General features: G+C 39.5%; 1 protein-coding gene across 2 annotated transcripts in view; it reads right to left on the reverse strand.

The window, feature by feature from the left end:
• Window positions 1-12,094: 12,094 nt before the first annotated feature.
• Window positions 12,095-21,063, reverse strand: part of Tnik (TRAF2 and NCK interacting kinase) — a 380,291-nt gene continuing 371,322 nt past the window's right edge. For both annotated transcript variants that reach the window (XM_026394975.2, XM_026394974.2), the window contains one exon: window positions 12,095-19,361. In XM_026394975.2, the coding sequence (XP_026250760.2) occupies window positions 19,278-19,361 (84 nt within the window). In that variant the 3' untranslated portion in view covers window positions 12,095-19,277. The remainder of the gene's footprint in view (window positions 19,362-21,063) is intronic.

Below are 21,063 nucleotides of genomic sequence, written 5' to 3' on the forward strand. Positions count from 1 at the left end.
TTTCATGGCTCCACATATGGTCTGTATATGTATGGTTTGTATACGTTCAATGAACACTTGAATATGCATTCTGCTGTTGTTGGGTAGGGAGTTCTGTAAGTATTATAGCCTATTGGTTGATGGTGTCATTGAGATCCTGTAGTTCTTTGGTCTAGTTATTCTGTCAATTGTTAAGATAGGAGTGTTGAAACTGACAACTATAAATATGGATTTGCGTCTTATTACCAGGTGAAAATAGAAGTCCAGGTTGTCCCTTCAGCCTCTATTGACACCCAAGGGAGGGGTAGTGTTTTAGTCAGCTTTTTCACTGCTATGACTAAAGGATCTGACCAGAACAACTATAAGGAGAAAAAGGTTATTTGAGGGTTCACAGTTTCAGAGGTCTTAGACCATAGAAGCCCAGCTCCATTTCTTGGGGCTTGAGATGAAGCTGAACATCATGGTGGTAGGTGGTGGTAGAGGGAAGCAGCTTACATTGTTGTGACTAAGAAGCAGAGAGAGAAAGACTCCACTTGCTAGATACAAATATATACTTATAGCCATTACCCAATTTCTACCTCTTCCAGCCGCACCCTACACTTTAGTTATTAATCAGTTAATCCCTACCAGGGGATTAAGTCACTGATTGGGTATGACTCTTTTAACCGGATCATTTCTCTTCTGAACCTTCTTGCATTGTCTCACACATGAGCTATTGGGGTATAATTCATGTAATGCTTAATTTGAATTGTCAACTTGATTGGAGTAAGAGATACTGAAGATTATGGGTGTGTCAGTGAGGGTGGGTCTAGGAATGATTGGCATGTGGAATAGCCAACTGAATAGAGACCCTCCTTAAGTGTAGGCTGCACCAACCAATAGGATGATGGCGTTGGTGGATAGAAGTTGGAAGAACAAGGAAGCAGCTGCAAAACTGGATTCTTCTAGAATGGGTTCTTAATTGCTGCTATAATCATCTGAAGATATCAGACTCTCCTTTGTTATTTAATTTTTTTTTAGTTGTAGGTGGACACAATATTTTATTTTTTATTGATTATATTGAGGTTGAACCCTTGAGATCATTTAGTTTTGGAAAACCCTGCTTTGAGTAAATAAGTGACCACAAAAATGTCTTAATTTGAACTTTTACCTATAAGCAATATGAAGCAGTGGGCCAGTAGTAATTAGAATATATTTCTTAGAGTAGCCCTCAGGGATAAATAAGCCAATAAGAACCAAAAGCTTGAGCTTTGATGTAATAGATTTGAGGGAGAGGATTTGATAAAGAGAAGTTATCTCTATGACAAGACAGTAGTGTGAGTGTGGGTTGGGCCAGGTACTTGATGGAAAGGGAGAGAAGGACACTAAAAAGAGTGGACTTTGAGTCTCCAGGGGAGCCTGCTAAGGCTGGCATCATGTTTGGATGATGTCCTGGGACCCACACTCATCTCTTATACTTCTTCTGGAAATGAGCCTTACCAGAGAGAGGTCCAGGGAGGGCAAGTTATGATCCAGACACGTCTATGCTGGGGTTGCCTGCCTAGGACTCTAAGAAGGTGTCCAGGGCTATATTTTAGGGAGGAACACAAGGCAGCTGTTGGTGCCAATTCTGTCTGTGGTAGCTAAGCAACAGGCTTATTTCCTTTATTCCTTTTCTTTTCCTTCTTTAAAGTTGCCTAAAATTCAGTCTAATGGATCTTTGTAGGTGGATTAGTAAGGGATTTGGGAATTCTTCTATATAATATAAATGGGTCACTGGAGAGTCTTGACGATCCAAGGTGACAAACCCAGAGGTACATAGAGACTATGGGACCATCTCCCTCTCTTTTAACGCAATCTAGTGATTTTAATGTATATGAATAATACTTTAGTAAAAACTGATGAATACTTATGTTTGAAACCTTAAATGGTAGAATATTTCTCATAACAGATCAAAGAAAAATTAGTGGAGGAGGGAGGGAAGAAGGGAGAAAGAGAGAGAGGAGAGAGAGAGAGAGAGAGAGAGAGAGAGAGAGAGAGAGAGAGAGAGAGATATCCAGGAGCTATAATAGCCTAATAATATAATAGTAGATCCAGGATGAAAAAATGATATGTAAAGAAGTAAAGGAATAATGTTTACAGAAAGAGAAAAATAAAGAAATAAAAAGATTCAACTCCTCTTACTCTGAAGAATAGTGTACCTCTTCAAATACAAAGCATTTTGTGAGTTTTATGCTTGCTAAATGAATAGATGAATACATACTTTTTTACATACATAAGTAGAAGACCCAGACCCAAGCATGCTCTAGTAAATGATACAAGTCCAAATAATAAATGATCAATCTTACAATGTTCCACATAGAAATAATGTATGAGAACAAGAGTAAAAAAGTATTTTTAAAATGGCCTCAACTTTGCTTTATTCAAAATTAAGTCATAAATTTTAGCACTTGATGGGAAAGGTTTGCTTTTCTCCCAGTTATAATTAATTAACAGGAAAAAATTATGTAGCAATTTATAAGACTATTCTTTTTAAAATTGCTGTCTTATAATTATGCATAATATTGGGATTTATTATGCCATATTTGTATGTACACATAATATAATTTAATCAACCTCATTCCCCCGTACCTTCCCTCCCCCATGTGCTTATTCTACTCTACTGATTTCTACTCTACTGATTTATTATTGTTACTGTCTTAATTAGTGCATTATAATTGTATATTAATATATAGACACAGCATAATTTGGTTGACTTCATTTCCTCATTCTTCCCCATGTCCTCCCCTCCTCCTCGATTTCCTTTCTCCCTACAGTTGGTCTGTCTTCTATTTTCATGAGATTTCCTGCTATACTTTTTAATATTTCTTCTCTCCCCTCCTAGCTTTTACATACGAGAGAAAACATTCAACCCATGACAGTCTGAATCTGGTTTATTTCATTTAGTAGGATGTTCTCTAATTCTATTCATTTACCTGCAACTTACGAAATTTCATTTTTCCTATGGCTGAGTAAAATTCCATTGTTTATATATGCCACATTTTCTTTAATCACTCGTCTGTTGATGGAGACCAAGGCTGGTTTTAGAACTTGGCTCTTGTGAATTGTGCTTCTATAAATATTGGTATGCATGTATCACTCTAGTATGCTGATTTTAGGTCTTTTGTGTAAATACCAAGAGTGGTATATCTGAGTCATCTGGTGGTTCCATTCCTGGTCTTTTGAGGGATCTCCATAGTGCTTTCCAAAGTGGTTGTACTAATTTGTAGTCCCACCAACAACGCATAAGTGTACCTCCCCCTGCCCCCCTTGCCCGCAGTTATTGTTCTTTTATTCTTGCCATTCTAACTGGAATGAGATGAAATATCAGTGTAGTTTTGATTTTAATTTCCCTGATTGCTAAGGATATTAAACACTTTTTCACATATTTTTGGCCCTCTGTGTATAATATGACTGTTCTTATAGCTCTTGTAATATGCACAGTGTGCAGCTCCCATTCTTAACCATGGAGAACAGGAGAACTAGGGCCTAGAACGTATTAGAAAACTTATTAGTTTTCTAACAGTTTAGAAAAAGTTTTTCCTGTGTTTAAATTCTTTCTTTTTTAAAAAAATTTTTCCTGTAGTTGTAGATGTACAGAATGCCTTTATTTGTTTATTTTTATGCGGTGGTAAAAGTCGAACCCAGAGCCTCATGCGTGCTAGGCAAGCATTCTGCCACTTAGCTACAACTCCAGCCCTCCTGTGTTTAATTCTTAGGCTACAACTTACTTAAAAAACACACACACACAAAAGAGAGTATTTAACATTTTAGAGATTTCTCTGAGCCATAATTCATTTTTTTCATACTACATATTTGTTGATAAGGACAGAATAATTTTGTAGTATATTGTTTCATTTAATTTGAACATAATGACCAGCAAGATAAATGACCAATTTCTGAACCAGAAATTATCATTTCATTAGTGCCATTATAGAACTACTTGTATTTTTTTAAATTGTCATAGAATGCTTACCCTGAGATCTACCCTCTTCATTTTTAAGTATATAACACATTATTGTTGGCTTTAAGTCCTGTGGAATCTTTTATCATATCCCAAATGTGGCATCAGGTACAGGGCAGAGGAAGCAGTACTGGTCACTGGGACTGGGACTGTCAAGACTTCTTGGACAGTGGCAGTGACCTTAGCCATGTAATGGCCCATGCTGGGGCCATAGGTGTCAGATGAAATAGCTTGTCCAAGTGTAGGTACTGTTTCCACCTTTTGTTTACTTCTTCTTCTGCTTTCAAAAATATTTGCTTTATTTTAATATCAAGTTAAACACACATACTTAGGCCATTCTCATTAGGAAATTTTAATAAGTTATAGAAAAATAAAAAATGACCCTCTGCCACCACCTTGTACCTTGGATACCTCCTCAGAAATCACCTGCAGTTTGTAGTTTGCTAGTTCAATCCACCATCCTCTTTAAGACTTCTATTTGTTTCCCTGGATCCTATTACAATGTAGTTTTAATGTAATTGCTTATCAAGAAGCTTCTCTTAGTTTGCTTTTCTTAGTATGACATAGAAATCTATAGCAAGTGGCACCAAATTTCTCAGTCTAAACTTGGGTGTCTGGATACCCTTTCCCAGCACCCCAGACCCTTGCTGGTTTAAGAAAGAACTTGAGAAAGGACTGAATGTGTTGCCATTTTTGCAGGTCAGACAATGCCTGCCTGACCCCTTTAACTTACTGGCTCTGGTTTTGTTAAGGAAGACGAGATTACCTTTCCTGGAATGGTTTTGTCTCATATGAACCCAAGTTATCTTGTAAAATGCAATTCATGCTCACAAGAGTTTGGAGCACTGGAATAGGACTGAGACCTGATTTGGTTTTCCCTCTGCAAGGGTAAAAGGTCATTTAATCATGGGTAAATCTTGCTTAACTTTTTTATAAACATTATCTATAAAACTAATTAGACAATCTCTTTTAAATTTTTTCACAAGCAAGATGGGAGTAGTATCTGCTTCATGGGATTGTTGTAAGGATTAAATAAAATTGTTTGGATGTAGTGCTTAGAACAAGGCCCAGCACATGATAATCACTTGCTGATGTCAGCTATTGTTATTTTTCTGCCCTCAGTTTCTGTGATTGATTATTCTCAATCTAATATCCTCTTCAGAAGTTAACACAAGGTCCTGTGTCCCTCTTGGTTGCCTAGCTAGGTAAGTGCTGCTCCTTCTTTCAGCCTGGAGCTTGTGATATTTGGCAACGAGGGCAATTCTAATTAAAAGAGCAAGGGGTCACTTACTGAGCAGGCGTCCCCTGAATTTATGCTGTTCATGCCTCAGAGGTTCAATAATGTGTGGCAAATTCCTTTGACAGTTGTGAATCTATGGCAATTTTTCCGTGAACACTGTTCTAAATTAATTAATCACCAGGCAATTCAATCTAAATTGAATGGCACTGCGGCATGCAGAAAATTTTTGTTTGCAATTCTCGAATCATTTTAAGTCTATTAAAAGTCTCTGTTCCAAACCATTTTTTTTTTAGTCAAATATGCCTAAATGGCCACAGTAACTCTGCAGGGCATCTTTCTGTTATGAGTTTGTCTCTTTAATGTCAGCAGGTTAATCATTTCAGATACTCTTTGTGCTATTTTCTGTCATTGCCTTGAAAACCGTTTACCGCTCATTTGTTGGGTGCTGAGGGAGGCTTATGAGGTTGACATAAGAAAGTGGGAGCGAAGATCATGAGGTCATTGTTAAGGTTTAACAAACAATGTTGCTCTGTGCTGTTGACCAATAGGTCACCAATAAATGGAGCAGAGTCAGGGAGAAAGGGTTCTTCTGTCAGCTGTTTTCCAGAGTTCCAGGAATGTACTGTAACAAGCAGATGGTGCAACTCGGTGGTGGACAAATTGTTGACCCAGGCAGTCCTTTGTCTTATGAATCTCTAAGAAACACAATCAGCTTCAATAAGCTCCACTCTCCCCAGAAAATCCCCAATGTGTGTGAACACTAAATGTTGACTTCCAGTGTCTCTTTTGACCTGCTGAGAACAGTGGCAAGATTGGTGTGATAAGCCCAAACAGAAGTTCTCTCTTCTGCCCAGCACGGTGATGCATGCCTGTAATCCCAGAGGCTCAGGAGGCTGAGGTAGGAGGATTGCATGTTCAAAACCTCAGCAAAAGCAAGGCTAAGCAACTCAGTGAGACCCTATCTTTAAACAAAATACAAAATAGGGCTGGGAATATGGCTCACTGGTTGATTGCCCCTGAGTTCGATCCCCAAGGAAAATAAAAGTTCCCTCTTCCTTATGAGTTGAAGTCATTTCCTGTATTAGAGCAGGGCACATGGAATTGTGCAAGCAGTTTGTGGTAGTTGGAGGAGAGAGGAAACAGTCCTTTTCTGTCTTCAGTAATTTAAGTGAGAATGTCCAGAATTGAAGGTCAGTGCTTCTGCAAAGTAGACAAAGCTGTTTCCATAGTCCTGGGAGCAATGTTAGGAGTATCTAGGTGAAGCCAGAATCAAGGTAACTGCCCCTACTCCAACCTGTTGCTAAGGTAACCTATCCCAGGCATTGTCCCTACAGGGAATTATTAATTATGCCCTCTTCCTGTTTGGCCCCTCCAACCTATCTGCTTCTCACCTTTTTGGTCATCTCACTGAGCATCTCCTAGGTCTAGTCATGTAGGTAGGTATGCAGGAAGGAGAGAGATAAGGGGAAGAGAGCAGGAGAACAAAGGATGTCTAGGACATATAAAAAAGACAGAATGCCCTCACTTGTTGGGATACCAGGATACCAGCTATGGCCCCCTTCTCCCTCCAGGGAAAAGTCTATGTTACCCCTTTAAAAATAAACCCTGCTTTATATGCTTGCCTCTGCATGCTTCTCTAATGTTCAAACTTCAACATGTCAGGGAGCAGGACTCGTCACCCATAACCGGCGGTATCATAGGGATGTTCAGGGCAGCTGCAGTGTGGAGCCTTGGCTTGTGGTGGCAACCCTCTCCTCCCAAGGTGTGGAGTCTGCCCCAAGGCTGTACCCTTTGTCCCCATTTCTTTTCCCTCTTTCTTCTCAAACTCTTCTCAGGTGCCAGGCTGAACTGAAAGGGAAATCGCTTCGTTTTGCTTCAGTAAGAGCACAGTTCCGTGTTTCCCTTACCTGAGCCCACTGAAAGAGTCCAGCAAGCACCAGGGGCAGGCTCCATGGACATAACATACACCAAGGCCATTGCCCTATCTTTGCCACCGACAGGAGCCAGAGGTTCCATCCGTTTCGCCAGGGGGAGCACTGAAAGGGTGAGAGCTCAGGCGGAGTAGGAAGGGCACTGCCTGGTCCCAGTGCTGCTGCAGCCCTCCAGGCCACTTGACTGCTTGGGGCTATGGCATCTGAAGGATTAAGCTTTGTTCCTTATAGATTCACCATTTTGTACTTTCAGGACATGTAGGAGAGCACAGCAAGAACAACAGGCAGGTCCCTTGTTGATGGCTTCAGTCTAAGTAGCAGAGAGAAATTCCGAGTGTTCCATATGTAAACATCCTGAGTGACAAATTTTCTTCTAGTCATTATAATCCTGGCCAAGAGGTAGTCCCCACATCAGAGCATCCCTGATCCTTCTGTCCTCATCACAGAGCACCCAATGTGACTCATCTACTGTCCTTACGGATTTCACTTAGCATTTTAATCTATGAGTTTGCTGCTGCAGAGCCATCTCTGCTGAGGAGCTAACTACTCCAGATGCTGAGACACTGAAATGATTGCTATCTGGAAAGTTTTTTGAGTAATAAAATAAAAAAGCAACTCACTACCAGATGCATAAAGTAATGCTTTTACCTGATCGTCATTGTGAACTTTCACAAAGATGGAAGATGGAATGTTGGTGGAAACAGATCAGGGAAGAAGCTGTAGATTGGCCACAGAAGCCACTGCTTGGTTGGTGAGGCTAAACTGCAGTCTGAAGATGGCATTCTTACAAAGGATCTTACCTTGAGGTACATTGATCTTTTTTTAAAGCATTAAAGCTTAAGGAGTGAAGCAGGCTGATACAGAAGTACCCAAAAGCACCAGATGGAAATGTGCATCAAACAGTAGAAAGTCAATAAAAAGTAATTTGGTTTTTATTCTATAAAAGGGAGAGGGGATGGAAAATATGAGTTTGGGTGTTGAGAGTGACATAGACAACATATACAGATGTTTCCCTTTTTAGATAAACAGATGGACACACACCCTAACTGTAATATGGTATTCTTTTTATGTAGTCATTCCTTTAAACTTTTTCTTGGATTTTATTGGTATGTTATAAGAACAACTAGGGACAAAATTTACCAAGATCTGATGTGAAAGCATGCAGTTGTGACGCAGGTAGGGCTGGTCTCATTATCCCTCTTTAGGAAACAAAACAGAAGCTTGGAGAGGTGATTTATCTAGGGTCACCCAACTGGCATAATGTATTCTGACTTCAGAGTCTATTCTTCTGTTTATTTTAGGAAAAATGTTCCATTGCTCAGCTTTCCCCTTCTCAATTTATTTTCTTATTTCAGCCTGCTCCCAGGGTGCTGTCATTGACATTTACAGCCTCGATTGTGAAGTCACAGAGGCTAAATGCTCTTTGGTGAGATGTTACTGAGGGTTCTTTATTTCAAAAAAAGATGCCCTTCATCCCCTCATTATCACTGGAGTGCTTTGGCAGAAAGAGCTCTAGCCTAGAAATCCAAAGAGCCAACTTCTGATTTTTATTCTGTAACTACTCACCCTGAGATCTTGAGCAAGTTATTTCTAACTCTCTTGAGTCTCAGAACAGTTTCATGCTTCAAAGCTGGGGTTCAGTGAGAAAATTTGGAAATTTCTCCAGGAAGTTCTACAGGAAGCAACTGAAAGAAAGATCAGAACTGCACAGGCAAAACGACCCACTCCTGGGGCAGGGGATGGGCAAGTGGGAGAGCTTCCACCCACACGTGGGCATCATGGCCGTTCCTAACTGATGCTGATATCTATTCACCAAACATTGCCCACCAGGGGGCAGGCAGCTGGCTGAATCAGGATTCTGAACCACCTGTGGCTCGTCAGAAGGATGGGCATAGGGGTCAAGAGAGTGTGCTGTATATTCATGTGTTCGAAGGATTTTATTTTCCTGCTCTTCCAGTACTTTCTCTAGTCTTGCTGAACTACTGGCCACTTCTGCACCCACATGAGCATTCTATTTTTTTCCATTCCTCTGTGCCTTTGCTCAAAGCTCCTGCTGGTTAGAAAACCTTTTTTTCCTTTCCCATAAATTGGCAAAGGCCATCTCCTCCTTGAAGCCCTTCCAGGCAGAGGCCCCTTTCTCTTTGGTTCCATATAAGTTCCTGCATTCTTCTATCAGAAAATAGACTCTGAATTTTGTTCTTGCCTCAGAGCACATTTCTCTCCCGTCCCTGCCTTCTGTATCTCAGCTGCAATACGGGGAGACTGCAGCTCAAGTGCAGGGCCCAGCTTCCTCAGTGGTTCCTACCCCAGCATCCAGCGTGGGGCCTCCTACAGAACAGGTGCTGATAAATGCATGGCTGCTTTCTTTCTGTGGCATGAATAGAACATGCTAAGTTTTCCTTAATGGCTTGTCAAGTGAGATCTTAGCTGCTTTGAATACTTCAAAAATAATATGACATATAACAGGCAAAGTAAATACTATGATTTTTTTGAGTCCTTTGACAACTGAAAGTGATTAAGGCAGCCTTATTAAAATGATCTGAACCAATGATCGTTAACATTGTCCACATTGAAACATCGACATAAAACACAAAAATCAAGTCACAAATGGGAGATTTTAGGGAAAATGCATAATTTTGTTTTCTAAACTCTGAGTTAGAACTTCAACAGGGCTGGGAGTTTCGGAGTTATATATAGTAAGGGATCCAGCAATCGCAGTGTACACTATGCATTGTTTGTAGATAAGTGACTCATGTAGAAGCATTGTTTTTCAAATGAATGTGGCTTTTAAAAATATTTTGAGTTTCACCGAAAAGTGTCATTGAACTTTCTCTTGCTTTTAAATTGCTGAAGTAGTTGTGATGGGAACTAATTATATTTTAAAATATTTGGGAGCCAATCTTTCTTGGGCTAATAAGATGACCTGGATGCAGTTAGCTGATAAATTTTGAGCTTTTCGGCGTCTTATATCTCACAGCATGCTCCCTCTAGGTTGGCACTACAGCCTGTAGAAGTTTCTGGAATGCCACATGAGGTTAGTTACCACTTACTTTGTGGAAGCCAACAACATAAGTTTAAATCTTGGACACCAGTGGGGTACTGGGTGATGCTGTTGATTTTTTTTATATTTATATTTACCCCATTGATTTGGACATGGGCAGTATATTTTAATATTGAAGAAATGTCTAGAACTTTACAAGTAGTCTACAATAGTTGCCACATACTCCATCCCATTGGTTAGGAAAATATAAAAAACATAATTGAAGCCTCCCCCACCCAACTCCAAATCTTGTGAAGATCAACAAAAAGGCTTCCAACTTTTAATTTTGCCAAACCAGAACATTTAATAAAATAAACAGCTACTGACAGCTACTGCTTATCACAGCTCTCAAATGCCTCTTTTTTGGGGGAGGTGGTGGGGGCTGGGGCCAGAAATCAGGACTCAAATGCATCTTTACAGTAACATAAGTTCATCTCTGGCGAGATTTAATAACTCACAGTGTTGTCCTTTGTGGTTATTTTGCCTTGACTGGTGATGACTTTGGCCTGCACTGATTGATTGGAGTCCAATAGTGAATGGTTATTCTGTTTTTTTTTCTTCATAAGTGATGGCTTCTAGCTCTAAATCCCTCTTTTATTGAATGGGTTAAAAATAAAAGATAACCTGGAATCATGGAGCCAGATGCAGGGCTGGAAAATGTTTCAGACCACGGCGTTGCTGCTCTTGGTACTTCTGCCATCACTTGGCAAGTTAACTTTGAATTTTGGAAACCATGACTTTTTTTTTCTTTCTTTTTTTTTTTTGCAGGCAGTGACCCTATATCAAGTTGTTACTGTCACAAAACATGGACATAGTTGCTTATGAAACTACAAAAATATGTGTTCAAGCTGGTGAAATACAATGAAAAAGAAAAACAACACTCTAAAATATTCTTTTCATGTAAATTATTGAGAACTCACTTTGAAAACATTTATTGTATTGTAACAACTTGAGTGATTGTCCACAAGGACTGCCACTGACACTTTGTGCATTTCTTAGCATCTGTTTCACATTCTCCATCTGCACCTGGGGACTAATGCCTTAAAAGATTTCAGGAATGTGCAACTAAGCACCAGGGAACCACAAAATGGTTTTGGTCCTGGAAAAGATTGATTAAGACCTTGACCTTGGCTTTTTAGAAGGAATTATATATTATCCTTCATCTCAACAGATTTGTGAAAAGACACAGAAAATAATAGAGGAACAAAAAAATTCTTTCACTGTCATATACTGCTTCATATTACATCATTTCACTATCTTCTTTCTTTATTTTTTAAAATATTTCTTTTATTAAATGAGCAGGAAAATACATGATTGAACAAATTGAAACTACAAGGTGTGCCCTTTACAAGACTGAGTGAAACAATAAATTAATTCATCAGAAGGCATGTGTCAATTTCCTACAATGAAACTTCATGCAACAACATTCAGTGAAGCTGAATATATACAGATGTTAGAGGCCACCCAGAGAGGCCTCAGAACCATGGTCACTTGGAAGATTAAGACCCAAAATGTCATTAGGCTTTTTTTGAGGAGGAATAATTTTACTGTTGTTTACTACTTCTTTTGGGGGAAAAATTGTTGTGGTTTTTAAACATTTAGATCAGAAAACAAAATTCAGAATCTCTCCCCACATCCCAAAACTGCACTTAGTGCAATGAAAATAGCTTAAAATGGATCATTATCTGTATACATCTAAGGGTTTTGAAATGCCTCTTTTCTCCAGATCCTATATAACAGCCTCTCTTCCAACCCTGCCACTTGGTCTGTAAAGATGAAACATGGAGCTATAAAGTACAGACGGGGTCAGAGTCAGGTGCCTTCCATCTACAATAGCGTTCCAGAAAAGAAAGTCTAGAGGGTTTTCTATTTTCTACATGAAAGAAAACACTTTTCTGATAAATTTTTTGAGACAGTTTTTTTTTGTTGTTGTTCAACATTGAAATTAAATAGCTTTTAAATCCCAAAATGACATTTAAAATTTTCATCCAACAGATACTTACTGACTGCTACTTGTCAGGGATTCTTTAAAGTACTGGAGACAGCCAGAGAGGTAGTGAAGCAGAAAATGACTGGTGTGGTGGTGGCTGGAGGTGATTTTATTTAGGTCTCTGAGAGGAAAGCAATATTTGTGCACAGACCTGAAGGAAAGGAAGGAGCAAGTCATACAGACATGTGGACGGAAGAGATTTCCAGACTGGATGACAGCAAGGGCATAGATCCTGAGTCAGGTGGAGTGGTGGATGTAGATAGGGAGGTACAAAAGATATGGCAGATTACCTCTATGGCCTTATCAGCCCTGGGAGGAAGATAATGTTGTGGAGAAGATGGGGCGGTATTGAGGGACTTGGCCAATAGTGGACACACCTTGGCCTGTGTTTGAAAAGCATGATGTCAGACAAGAAGTGGCTTGGACCCACACTGGACTATGAATACATTCTGAAGCTAAGAAAAACTGATTTTTACAAAATGGATTAGGTGGGCTGGGATTGGGGCTCAATGGTAGAGTGCTTGCCTAGCACCTGCAGGGCCCTGGGTTGAATCCTCAGCACCACATAAAAATAAATATAATAAAGGTTTTGTGTCCAACTACAACTAAAAAATAAATATTTTTTAAAAAATGGATTAGGTATGGTATATGAAAGAGCCGGGGTTTCAATAAGATTTTATGGTGTGGAAAAACGGAGAAGCCATTTGCTAACATAGGGAAGATTGTAGGGGCTATATATTGATGGATAGGAGCAAATTCTTAGTTTTGGACATGTCAACTTTGAGATGCTGTTAAACATCAAAATGAAGATGCTGACTAGGAAGTTAGACATAAATCCGGGCATTCAGGAAAGGGCTGGGGCTGGAGATAAAAATGGGTTTTGTCAGTGCATATGTTTTTTGAAAGTCCCAAGACTGAAAGAGATGGCATATCTAGTACTGGGTTATGCCAAGAATCCACTGAAGAGAGTGGTAAGGGAACTTAAGAAGGATGTCCTCGGTCCAAGAAAGTATTTCAGGAAGGAAGTAATTATTCATTGTGTCAAACACCACAAATAAATTAAGCAGCATGAAGTTAGTCAACTTGACCACTGCATTTGACTGTGTGGGAGATCACTGGTGTCCTTAGCAAAAGCTACTGCAGTGGTAATGAAAGACTGATTTGAGTTGTTCAAAAGACCAAGGAAGGGGTCAAATTTAGATAGTAAGCATGCACAATTCTTCCTAGGGAGTTTTTTTTTTTTTTTTGTCAAGGGGTACAGACAAGTAAGATGGGTGGATTAGAGGAGATGGGTGTTTATAACACAGGAGAGACCACAGCATGAGTGCAGCAAAGTCTTGCAGGAAAATAGGAAATATTGTTGATGCAAGAGACAGAAGGATATCCTAAGATAATGGCCTTTATTTTGAGAGTTTGGATAGAACATCCCTGGAGCCAATAGGAAGAGCTGCTCACTATCACTTAATTAGTAATCAATAATGATAAATTCATTGGACAAGATAAGGAAATTAGGAAGCCAGGATCTTTGTAGAATTGTCTAAATGGATACTGAAATCTCCAACAACAAAGGTGTCCTACTATTATTAATGTTTCAGTATTTATATTTTGATAGAGATAGCATAAAATAATATATTCGAGGACATGGGTATGACAAAGCCTTGGCTTAGAACTTACAAAAGCATTTCTAGCTACTGCTTGGAACAGCTGTGTAAAGTACATCCTGAAGAATTTTTGTATGCAGTGGGAAAAAAACACTGGAAAATAACTAAAAGTTTCAGATTAGAAAATATGCCAGGAAGATACATAGGTATGACAATATTTAATCTCAGTGGTTTTTGACAATTTAAAACACTTTTGAAACCTGAAGATTGAAAAGATATAACTAATCACTGGCACAGCAAAATGAGTTTTCCATTCTAATATTATAAATTTAGCATCTTTCTACAGTTACGCTAACATTAAAAGTAAGACAACTGAAATGCACAAAAACAATTTTACAACATTCATTTTAAAAGTTCTCCCTGGCTGTCAACTCTATTTTTCCATGCTGCCACCTAACATTTGAAATTCTGATTCCGGGTAATGCCTGGGCTTTCCTAAGCCATGGTATGTAGTAATACATACCATGGCTTAACATTTGCCCCAAGGGAAGAGAGAATGGTAATGGGCAATTGGGACATGGATATTTGCTATATACAAATAATGATCCATTGCTAGAAATGAAAACTCATCTTTCCACCTGCATTTGCTTGACTTCAATAATGCAATGTAACTTGATGCTGATAAAAATAAACCATTAAAACCAAACCTTCTTATGCCAAGAGTGAGTTAGCTTGAGGAAAACTACCCAAAGCTAAAAATCTGGAAACTTTAGGACATTTTTATTTTTAACAGTATTTTCTAGTTTTTATCCAAAATGTTTGGCATCACAGATATAGAGTCCAAGATTTTGATCTGGATTTAAAATAGCTCAAATGTTATCCAGGGATTTTTGTTAAAAAATATTCATTTGGAGATTTTTATTTGGTGCAGTCTGGCCCTTCATGGAATGGTACTTCTAGGAGAATAAATTTCAAAGCACAGGTTATGATCTCACACTGTTTAATGCTTTGCAAATTGTTGAATATTCTAGATGTCTATGGAAAAAATATCAGAACAAAGATACAGTATGGAAATCAAAACAGTATTAGAAAATATTTGGTAGAAATGTATAGATTTTCAGTTTTAAATGTGCAATTCTCAAGAGATTCTCTTCTTTGTTGAGACTCCCGAAAAGAGATCAGTTTATAACCATTTTATTTTAGACTCATTTAAGACAGCTCATTTTGGAGTTCCTGATATTGCTATGTTGACCAAGGCAAAAGTACAGAAGCATTTATGAGACAATATTGACAAGTAAAGTAAATCAAATTTTGAATCTTGGATTTTAGATTTTATGTTGTACTATGTAGTCTCAGGAGAAGCCAGTTTTTGCTTGATTGGTCGGTTGGTTATGCTTTGTTTGATTTGGTATAGATTTAAATATTTGAGGAGTGAACTAAAAAGTACCTAACAATTTATACAAATTGTTGAAATTGTCAGAACATAGTAGCAGATGGTTTGCATGGAAAGGTGCATGGTAGGGTGATTCAGAATTGCTATCAGCATGTTGTGGATCTTCTCAGGTTTTCCTGCTATAGGTTAAGATTAAGCTTTGACCAATAACTGCACATTCCTTCTTAAAAATAATGCAGCACATCTTACATCTCAAAGCAACCAGCACAAATGCAAGTGATGCCTATTCAAGCAGACTTTCAAAGACAGCACACACTACTAACACAAAGAGCTCTTCCACTTTTCAAGGATACAGTGACGGGACCTGGTACACATAGTGGTAGGGTTAGCATTTTTTTTTTTTTAAACTTCTTGGAACGGGAGGTCAGACTTGAGCCCTTCCTCCTTGGGCAACACATAATACCAAAATGGCTCCAGTCTTAATATTACACCTCTTTCTAATCTATAGCACAGGAGGGACCAGAGACACCAATTACCAATGAGTCACAAGAGCAGACAGAAAACTGTTAGTAGTTCGTGACAACCAGATATTAGGATGCTTTTAATAAATGTGTTCTTGACGAAGGTGTGTTAGGAATGCAGCTTAGAAAGTGATGTCAAAAGTGTTAGAAAAATGGAGCTCCTGTCCAAGTGGCCTTGAGAGATTTTACCCATGCCTTAATCTACCCTGTCCAATAAGTGAATAGCTCTGGGTCTTCTTGAAGCATTATTTGAGTCTCCAAGAAAAATGAGATCTATCCAAACAGTCATTAGATTTTATGTGCAGTGTAGTACAAGTTGTCTTCCTCTACATTGTGTGCACTGACAAGCATCTGAATGAAACTGTCATGGAGACGAGTGACTCCCATTGCAAAGGGGCCTTATAGCTCATCCATTTCTACTACCCACTGGATGCAGGAACCCGTGCAACAAGTCCCCTGACCAGTAACCGGAAACGAGGATCACCTGCCAGACCCTGGACCAAGACTATGGTGTGGGCAGGCTTGGTGGATTTTGCTGGATGATTATTTTGCTGTATAATGATCAATTCGGTGAAGAAGACTGAGAGATCTAGTTAAGCTTACTTTGGGGAGGGAGAGTTCAATTCTCCAATTTTGTAGAAAAAAAAAATGAGCCAATTTCTGTGTGAAGATCAAAACTAAAAACATTTTTATTAAGATGCTATTAAAAGGAATGAAGAGAACACCCGTCCCTCCCTCCAAAATAAAGCAAATCAAAAACTCGGGGATGGTATGAGCCACAAGGACATAATTCTGATAAAATTTGCATGAGCGAGGCCTGGATGTGTCATGGCTGGGCCCTGTCCTGATAGGGAAATATCTTTTTTTGAAGATAAAACTTTCAAGGAATTCCAGAACTATGTTTTAAGGAGATTTGTGGGGGTCCCTTTTAAATTTGATTTTGCCTTATACTCAGTTGTAAGATATTTGTACAAAAATATAAAAGGCATGGCTTGATGTTTAACGTTTGTGTTTTATTGTTGTTGGCACCAGAAAAGCTCATGTTCTATGTCATGTCACTGTACATACTGTAAACAAGACTGCATTAATATTGTTTTCTTATTTTTTTTGTTTCAATGAATCTAGATTTTAAAAAATACATTCACAAACTACCTTATGTTTAAACACAATGATTCCCTTTTATTTCTTAACTGTACCCAAAACCCACAATAAAAAAATCATTTAAAGCTGTGTGTTTTCGAACTCATCACTTAGAAATCAAAACAAAACAAAACATAAAAACAAAGATCAGTTTGCAACATAATTTAAAGAAGCTCTGGTTTAAAATACCACAGCAGCAATATAAAGAGCTGGTGGCAATCACATTGGGGATGAGACCAGATCAATGCATTTTGTCCACATCGGCATCCAAATACAGTAGTTGTTAAGTTCAGTCCAAAAAGTTATTGCTGAATTTGTTGCATGGAATTTGTGAAGACAGTGTTGTTCGGCAGCATAATCACAGCAGTAAAAATGAGAACGGGAGCAATTCATTGTTTTTGTGAACTAAAGGGACCATGATGAGGACCTCTTGTGATTGCCTGAAGATGATCCTCAGTTGCATTCCTGTGTGCTAAATGCTTAAAATAAATGCAAATGACAACCACCTTTGGCAGGGGGGCATAAACAACTGGTCTGGAAATCAGATTATTTCCCCTCCCTTCTCCCCTTGCCCCAAACCACAGGATTGAAATGGTACCAGTTTTCTAATATATTTCGTTCTCATTAATAGTACATCAGCTGCTCTTGTATTTAGGCAAAATCAGTAGGATCACAGATTTTTCTTTGGATCCATTCACAGTAATTGCTTTCTCCCAAAACAAGCCATATTAGTTTTTGTCATTGGACCCCCTCTCCCCGCCCCCCAATTTTTAAAGAACAATTTGGTCAACTACTGTTTCGTTTTTAAGATAGTCTATACTCCTGAGATTGCCAGTTGAGCTCTCTATATGTCTCCTGGAGATAACACTGCTGTGATGAACAGTGAAACAAAAACAAACAAAACGAGGTAGGTTAAAACAGGAAGCGCAACACAGATATCGTTTTTGCAACACCTCGATACCACAGGCGGCCATGCTTGTAGCTTTGGAAAAAAAATACCAGACAGTCACGTAAAAGTTCAAATCATTTGAGTAAGAGTTTATAAGGACACAAGTCAACCTGAACTAAATACATACATATCTCTGCACAAATGTTGTTTACCGTATGTTGGGTAATTTGGAGGAAGGTAAAGTGATTAGGGTCTCAGAATTTTGGCCAAAGCCTTGCTTTCAAGTTCATTAAAATCTGAGCCAACGATGCCCGCTGTTGTCTGCGGCAGGCTTAGGAGTCTACTCCCTTCTCTCACCGACCTAAGGAGAACACTGGCAGCTCAGAAACATTTGTTATTGATTTTTTTTTTTTTCAGTCACAGTTTTCATCTTGAGAAAGTGGCACCCTCAGGAGAGAGCTGGGAATGTCCAGAGCCTGGATGTCACCCACTCCCCAATTCCCACAAAAACAAAGTCTCAGTCCAAATGAAGCCCCAAATAAGTGACCTCTTACTGGGACGCTTTGTGCATTTAAAAAACAATGTGTGTGTGTGTGTGTGTGTGTGTGTGTGTGTGTGTACATATACACGTATATAAGCTTGTTTCCCAGAGGCTCTTTCTGTCTGACTCCGTCTGTTGTCCCCTTTTGCCCTGATCTGTTGCATAATAGCTGAGGGAAGGGTGCATTATAGCCCTGCCTCAGTGGCCAGGCCAACTTGTTCAATGGCATTTCTATCCCATTCAACACGCTCCATTCTATAAAGGGCCATATAAAAATATGACCTGTCAGACTCACAAAAGTGGTAGTTGATTTTATTAGACTAAGGCTAGTAGTTTAGCCATTTAAAATCTATTTCCCCAAAGAGGGGAAAACTAGTATTTTTTCTTCTCTTTTAAAAACTCATTAGCCAGTTGCTATCAAAAAGCAACCTTTGGGGTTGCTGAAGGCAAGAGAGTTCTTAAATCACCCCACTATGCAGTGATGGCCTTCAGTGAAAGGAGATAAAGTACATTTATTGTGCTGTCTCTCACCATTGGAAATCGGAAATTTTACAACATACTGTATACTTAAAGCTAGCAGGCAGACAATTAAAAACAGACTCATTTTCTCAGTGAGCATTCTCTCCCCATTCTTACAAAGTAAGGGAGTAAAGAAAAAAGGTAAAAAAAAAACCAAAAACAAAACAAAAAAAACCTCAAAAGCCACCATAACACAGCTTACTCAGAAGAGCACACAATATCTGTTTCTATCCCTAACTCCGAAGGGCACATGGTCCATCTTTGTCCACGGACAACGCAGCATCCTTGGGGATCTCCTGGACATTCCTGCCACCTTTTTCTCTCCTTCTCAACCGGGCTGCAACACTGAAAGATGGACTGTATCGGGAGGGGTGGAGGGAGAGGAAAAGGGGAAAGTGGTATGTTCGACCAAGCCTTCTGATTCTGCCTCTAGACTGGCATAAGTCCACATGAGTTATGTTCTTTTACATTAGAAATAACGCCATGAAGATAAGTGCCAAGTGCTCTTCTGTTACCAGTTCATCATGGAATTTCTGTTGAGGGTCATGAAAAACACTTGGCTACTTCCTCCAGATCGCACGGATGCAAAAAATACCTGTTTGAAATTAAAAACAAGTTAGTTCGACTGCATGTTTTTTTCCCCTCTTTTCTTCAACCGTCCATCCATTTCCTCTCACATGTCCTAGCCCTGCCATGTGTCAGCTCTTAAGACTCAATGGCTAGTGCTTATAAAGTGCCTTCTGAGACAGTGCAGCCTATGTAAACACACCTGCCTTTATTACTCTGGTTTGATATCAACTACTATTAAGGTATTGGCCTCCAGGGATGCTGCAGGGGCTGGATGTCATTGTGACATCTTTTGGAATGCTCACATTTTAAAAGAGAGTTTCCTGCTAGGATAAAAGTCCTGACTTCTGGCCCGGGACACAACAGGTCCTTTGATGATTTTCAGAAAGGCACAGAGGCTCCCCTTCTCTCCCTCCTAAATGACATGAAGGCAGACTTTAAGGTGGAAGAGGATCCTTTCAAATTTCCAAAGTCATGGGCAAACTTTGGGTCTACTATTATATAACTTCCATTTCCAATTTTTAAAATTTCAAATCAAGCAATTTCAATGGCTGTGCTCAAACACAGTCAAGTGTTTAATGCTTCTTTACTGTGGCATTTCGGGAGTTAACACTTAGCTTCTCTGCTGATGCTGGCATATTTGTGGCCAGAGCAGATAATGGCATTAATAAGTAGAACCACAGTCCATTAGGTCTGAGCCTGTTAAATCATTTTATCAAATGACTGAGAGAAGTGAGCAAAATTCGGGTTACTGCTTGCTTGAGCTGAATGTAAATGAACCACTGCCCTTGGAAAATAGGATTGGGGCTGTGACATAGCCCTTCATCAGCCAACACCTAACTTTGGTCCAAGGCATTTATTTTGCTTTTATCACTAGTATAAAGTCTCTGCTACTTCATTTCCATGACTTCTTCAGAAGAATGTTCTCTCCCAACAACTTCTTAAGAAGTCTGTGGAAATGCTTTTCATTCAGTTAATGCTACATATGAAAGTAAAGCTATTCTTAGGGTCATTGAATCAAAATGGGGAAGGACAGAGAGAACCCATGGAAGGCCATAATGAGGGAAGGAAAGGGCTGCTGTTCTCTCCAGGCTGTGTGTCCTGGGCTCTCAACCTCAGGTCTAGACACTGGTGTGGTCCAGCCTTCTTTTGATGGTGTGGGCCTGGCTTGAAATAGGCCTGCTAGAGTGGGTCATCAGTGAACCAGAGTGTGGGTGTTCATACTCAGATCACTCCTCATCCTGTGATCCCAGAGACTGCGTGGCTGTTGGAATCTTACTAGGTTAGCTGGGTTTTTTTTTTTTTTTTTTGATAATACTCCTCAGTCTCTGGTACATCCTTGCCACCCATAGCTGTTGTCCACCTAGACCACACCAGGTCAGGGAAGTTGGCCAGGGTTGGATGTAATCTAGGCCCATTCCACCAGGGCTGGACAAAGACCAGCCTGGCCAATGGGGAGCCCCAGGGTGAATGAAGAGGTATACAGCAGCCCAACCTTTCCCGTTCTTTCCTAGAGGTGTTTATGCCGGCTGCACGGGGGCAGCATCTCTTTGTTGGCCTTGGCCACAAAGGTGGGATTTACAAATGCAAATACAGCTTAGCTACTAAAAACTGGGTTACTCTACAGGGAGGGCACGGTAGAAGAAGCACTGCTGCAGGATACCCCTCAGAAGCGACTGATCATGCTGCATGGACACAGCCAATTCCACTGGAGAACAGTCCCCCTATGA

This window comes from Urocitellus parryii, chromosome 2 (genome assembly GCF_045843805.1).
Source record: "Urocitellus parryii isolate mUroPar1 chromosome 2, mUroPar1.hap1, whole genome shotgun sequence".
In the NCBI taxonomy this organism is placed as follows: domain Eukaryota; kingdom Metazoa; phylum Chordata; class Mammalia; order Rodentia; family Sciuridae; genus Urocitellus; species Urocitellus parryii.